Genomic DNA, 5,551 nt, shown 5'->3' with positions numbered 1-5,551 from the left:
CGGATCGGGTGGAGTCTCCGTGCACCCAAAACCGAAACCCGAAATCGAAACCCGAACCCGAAACCGATTCGGGTGGAAATCAATAACCAAAATCAAACCCGCGGATACCCGAAACCCGAATGGATACCCGAAACCCGCGAATAAATACACATATTCACATGTATAAACAAGAGGCAACAAATAATAAATATTTTCGTAACTCAACTTTCAATAAATTTAATAGTCTAAGTAAACAAATTATCATTAACATATTATGAAACCTGAGTTTTAATTCCAAATAATTTATTTCGGATATCCATTGGATATCCACGGGTGGAAATCAAAACCCGAAACCAAACCCAAACCCGAACCTGAAAACCGTGGGCGAAAAACCAACACCAAACCCGAAACCCGAAAGACCGAAACCCGCGGATACCCGCACCGAACCCGATCCGCTGCCATCTCTATGCACATCCTCATGGTTAGCAACAAGTCCCTTCCCTTCGATCCAAAATATGAATGCATACCAATGTAATCATCATTACGTTTGTGACACCATGACAAACGGGTACAATCACTGATGCATCCATGGACCGAATTTAGAAAAAAAGTGTACCACCAAGTATCACAAAATATATTTTAGGCGGCAATCAGCAATTGTTGTACGTAAAGTACTCTAGAAGCAAAGGAAATATGGTGTTTTGATTTGAGTAGATCAGAAGTTTTTTTTTTTGGTGAAAAGGAGGGGCCCAACATTCAATTTGGTCTGCATAAGGTTCTGCCAGTGCAAAGTAACGTTACAGCGATGACGCCACCGTAGTAACGTGACACATTACAGCTGTGATGCCATAATAACTAAGTCAGCAATATAGTCTGTCACTAATGAATGTTAGGTATACGCCAAGTACCAGTCTGTTCGAATTCACTCATCCAATTGATGGAGTGGCGAGCACTGCCAATGATAATGCCATGACGGCTGGATCTCGCTCACCGACACATCCCATAGACTAAGTTGCGTGCTATATACGCAAAATATCATTTACTATAATTATAATTACTACATATATACAAAAATCTAAAAATAAAAAATAACAGGCACAAGGGAAATTTTATGTAAGTGGTCACTGGCAAGTGGGTCTACATAATCCATGGTCCCACTTGCCAGTCGTAAAAATTTTTTAGGGAAAAAAAATCGCCGATTCACTTGCCAGGTAATCCCGGAGCAGGAGCCATAAAACGAGGCCGGCGGAGGAGACGAGCGCAGACTGCAGTAGGAGAAAGAAAGGGTGAGGAGAGGGAGGGAGGGAGTGAGGAAGATGCCGCCGTTGAAGAAGTCCAAGAAGGGGAAGCGCAAGTCCAAGGACCCCCACTCCAGCAAGCTCAAGGTCGCCAGGACCCGGACCGCGCCGCCGCCGCTCCCGCCGGAGCTCCGCGGCCTCGACACCGAGTGGTGGTACACCTTCCTCCGCAAGCACGCCGAGTCAGGTATACATGCGCCGCCCGATTCTCCCCTTCCCCTGTCCCGTACCGGCGCCGTTATCGAGAATTCTCGTCCGTGGTTACTGCATTCCCCCAAATCTGCGCTGGCGGCCGCTCCGCACGGGCTTTACGGCTGCCGCCACGCCCTCCTGCTCATCCGGGCATGCTGCTTTCCCGGATGGCCGGGTGTAGGTCGCAATCGCTTCAGGGCCATCCGTTTGGGGGCTAGTTGATTCGGTGGGTGTATTTTACTCAATCCTTATCGGCTTTCGATTTCCATGACTGGAGGCCAATCCGTGTGAATGTGCCAAGATTTGGGGGTAGGCAGCCTTAGTATCGACGAAAAACTGAATCTTTTAGCTTGATTTTGTGCGAAATTGTGAGCTTTGTACTTGTAATGTGATGCTGTTACGATATGAAAGAATCTTGCCTGGCTTTGTGTTTGATTAAATTTTCGATTTGTTCTGCTGGACAGGTCAAGTTATCCCTTCAGATGAGGGGGAAGCATTCAGGCACTTCTTCAGGACTTCGAGGAAGACTTTCGATTACATCTGCTCCATTGTAAGGGAGGACTTGATCTCGAGGCCGCCCTCTGGTCTGATCAACATTGAGGGGAGGCTGCTCAGTGTGGAGAAGCAAGTGGCAATCGCCATGAGGAGGCTGGCATCTGGTGATTCACAGGTGTCAGTTGGAGCTGCTTTTGGAGTGGGGCAGTCTACTGTTTCGCAAGTGACATGGAGGTTTATTGAGTCGATGGAAGAGAGGGCTCGCTATCATCTGAGTTGGCCAGGCCAAGAGAGAATTGAGGAGATCAAAGCTACGCTGGAGGCTGTTTATGGCCTGCCGAATTGTTGTGGTGCTGTTGATGCCACCCACATAATCATGACGCTTCCTGCTGTTGAGTCATCTGAAGATTGGTGTGATCCAGCCAAGAACTACAGTATGTTCCTGCAAGGGATTGTTGATGATGAGATGAGGTTTATTGATATTGTTACTGGTTGGCCTGGTAGCATGACATTCTCACGCCTGATGAAATGCTCTGGGTTTTTCAAGCTCTGTGAAGCTGGTAACCGTTTGAATGGCCCTATTAAAGTTTCAGAAGAGAATGCAGAGATCAGGGAGTACATTGCTGGTGACTCATGTTATCCTCTGCTCCCATGGCTTATGACTCCATATGAAGGGAAAAATCTGTCTGCCCCAATGCTCAACTTTAATGCTCGCCAAAAAGCTGCTAGGCTGCTTGGAACGAACGCACTGACACGGCTGAAGGGATCCTGGAGGATCTTACACAAAGTCATGTGGAGGCCTGATAAGAACAAGTTGCCAAGTATAATTCTTGTTTGCTGCCTGCTTCACAATATACTTATAGATTGCAAAGATGAACTGCTTCCGACTGTTGAACTTCCAAACCATCATGATATTGGCTATAGTGAAGAAAACTGTGAGCAGGTGGATCCTATTGGCAAAGCAATGAGAGAAAACATTACAGCACATCTAGCTCCCAAGCTTCTCTGCTGAACTGAACTAAGTTGGTTCGTGCTATTGCTGGGGTGGTGATGGTGCATCTTTGATTCTTTTTCTGTTCTTCCCTTAATTTCCATTATTGTAGTAAGATTTGCTGGGTGCAATTCAGTAAAGATTCCCCAGAAATGGCATGGTCGATTGCTTTAGGGTTTAGCTAGTTGGATATGTATAAGAACTAGCCCTCATGATTGGGTTTATGTTCATCATGATAATGCCAGTCATCATGTTGAGTGGCATGATGTTGCATAATGTAACAAAATGCATGAATGATTTAGTAATTGGTATCTTATTTTCTGAATGATTTGGTATCTTACTTTAGGTCCATTACAAGGTTACTGTTTCTATGGTGAGACTTTTTGTTTTTAGAGAAGGTGTGAAGTTGGTCGTGTGAATTCCACACCCTAATAAGGGTGCGATAATATGGTATAAAATTATATGGTTTTATCAGATATAGCATGTACATAACCTGACAAAAATGTTAAAATTGGTTTTGAAAAGTTGCATGATCATGATTTGGCTATATGAGAGATGTGGATGAGAAATCTAACTTTTGTTTAGTTCCTTGGTTAACTAACTGGCTTGTGGAATTTGTCCGATTGATAATATTTTTCAAGGTACAGTGGAATCTGTTATAGGATTGCAAGATCTTATATTCTGTAACATCCATCAAACCAAAATTGAATCCTTGTTAATGTAAGAAACTGTGTACATGTAATGCTTCAAGAAATGTTTAATAGTTTTTCATTTAAATTTGCTGCATAAAATTACTCCAGCACGGGACCCTTTCTGTGAAGGTTCTTTCTATAAATTTGCTTCGTAAATCATAAATAAAATTACCATAATAACGCGTGAAACTTTTTTTATCCTCTTTTGCTCTTTATAAATTTTTTGCATGGAAAGAATATTTCATCAGAATATTTCTTGTATGCTAGAATCCAGTAAGAAGTTGTGAGTTTTCCAGCTGAATCCAAATATGCACAACTAATGTTTCATTGCCCTACAGTGTGAATATTCCAACAGACTGTATCTATAAATTGATTGCCAATCTCTTGGAAACAAAGTTTAAAAATCATTCGAACCATGGTTGACAGTACATGAGGAAACTTTTGGTGTATATACAGGGAAAAACAAGAAATGGCAGCTAGGGACTTAAAGGCAGCGGATGAAAATGAAGAAAAATAGACCCTATTCTCTGTTGTTCTTATTATGCATCAGGGCATAATCTAATCCTTCATTGTAAGTACTAAACAAGTAATAAAGCTGCTGCTCCTGTATCTTGTCCTAACCCCAAAATGTTGATGTGTTGCCTCAGGGAATTGGTGATGTGTCGATTCAGTAGGATTTTGTATTATGTGCTGTGTTTTTGCTGTTTTTTAGGTACAGTAAATTAGTAGCATTATTTCTGCAGTTGACTGCTCAGTCCCAGCAGATGAAATGGAACGAGGTGAGCCCATTCTACTCTATGTATTCACAGTTTTGCCTGGACTTTTCTGATTCTGAGTTGTGCAGTCACAGCAGTAGGCACATTGGAGGTTGGCTGCCTTTTCTGTATAAATGGGGACTCCAAATGCATCCCATACTTGTCTGCAGGCCTAAGCACAACAGAAAGAGAACGTCACTCAACTCGCAGTGATTTCTAAGGAACCAAAGGTAACCATCTATATCCATATCAACTAGCTATTACGCAATCCAACTCTGAACCTTTCTGAATCAACCACTGATATCCTTATCTAGCAGTTTTTATTTGGTGGAGGTTTGACATGGTCTGGACCTAATTGAGGAAGTGCCTTTTGTATTTCCAAAAGAAATGGCATGCGTGCATAGATGAGGGGTTGATAAGTTGATTTGCACCTGACTGTTTAGAATCACGTTCTTTGGAACTTGCGCATTTTTGGTGGAAGTATAAAGCCCACAATAATTCTGTATGCTGATCTTAAACTCCGAGCAGTTTTAGCTAATTTTGAAATTCACACAACTGCAGTGCTGTATTTTGTGTTTATGCTTTAGTTATGGCCTTATGGGTTAAAGCATAGGAGTACACTGTTAATTTCTCGACCAGAAATTCAGTGTTTTCTTCTTGAAGCATGTCCACTGAAAAATAGTCAACCGGTTCAGCATTACCATTTTCGTTCAGGGTAATAAAATGCTTACACGATCCCCATAATCAGCTGGCAATGCCAAATTTACCATGCTATGCTTCATTTTCTTGTTTTGCATACTATTCATTGTTTACCGATTACCATGGGCACTATTATTTACTGCTTTTCTTAGTTAATGTTAGTTAGTTTCATGTATCATTATATGGTTGCCTGCAATTTGTTGTTTTTCATGGACTTTATACCGAGTTTGAGAGGTGTAAATCCTTGGCTACATTGACTCGTAGAACGCGTGCTGTTTTAGAACATTGTTGATGACACGCTATTGGGTATGGTAGCAGGAGTCAACTAATGTAGGGAAACTCTTCATAGGAGGAGATCTCAACGACCATGTGGGTGTGACTAATGTAGGGTTCGAGCGAGTGCACGGGGGTTTTGGGTATGGTAGCAGGAGTCAAGAGGGGGAGGATGTG

General features: G+C 42.4%; 1 protein-coding gene across 1 annotated transcript; it reads left to right on the top strand.

The window, feature by feature from the left end:
- The first annotated feature begins 1,236 nt into the window (after nt 1-1,236).
- On the top strand, nt 1,237-3,312 carry LOC120659459 (protein ANTAGONIST OF LIKE HETEROCHROMATIN PROTEIN 1-like). Its single transcript, XM_039937612.1, has 2 exons — nt 1,237-1,464; nt 1,934-3,312. Exons 1-2 carry the CDS (start codon nt 1,296-1,298, stop codon nt 2,974-2,976), a joined length of 1,212 nt encoding a protein of 403 aa, XP_039793546.1. The 5' UTR covers nt 1,237-1,295; the 3' UTR covers nt 2,977-3,312.
- The last annotated feature ends 2,239 nt before the right edge of the window (nt 3,313-5,551 follow it).

Source organism: Panicum virgatum, chromosome 2N, assembly GCF_016808335.1.
Source record: "Panicum virgatum strain AP13 chromosome 2N, P.virgatum_v5, whole genome shotgun sequence".
In the NCBI taxonomy this organism is placed as follows: domain Eukaryota; kingdom Viridiplantae; phylum Streptophyta; class Magnoliopsida; order Poales; family Poaceae; genus Panicum; species Panicum virgatum.
Note: the sequence above shows the minus strand (reverse complement) of the source record. Positions and strands in the feature narration are given on the sequence as shown.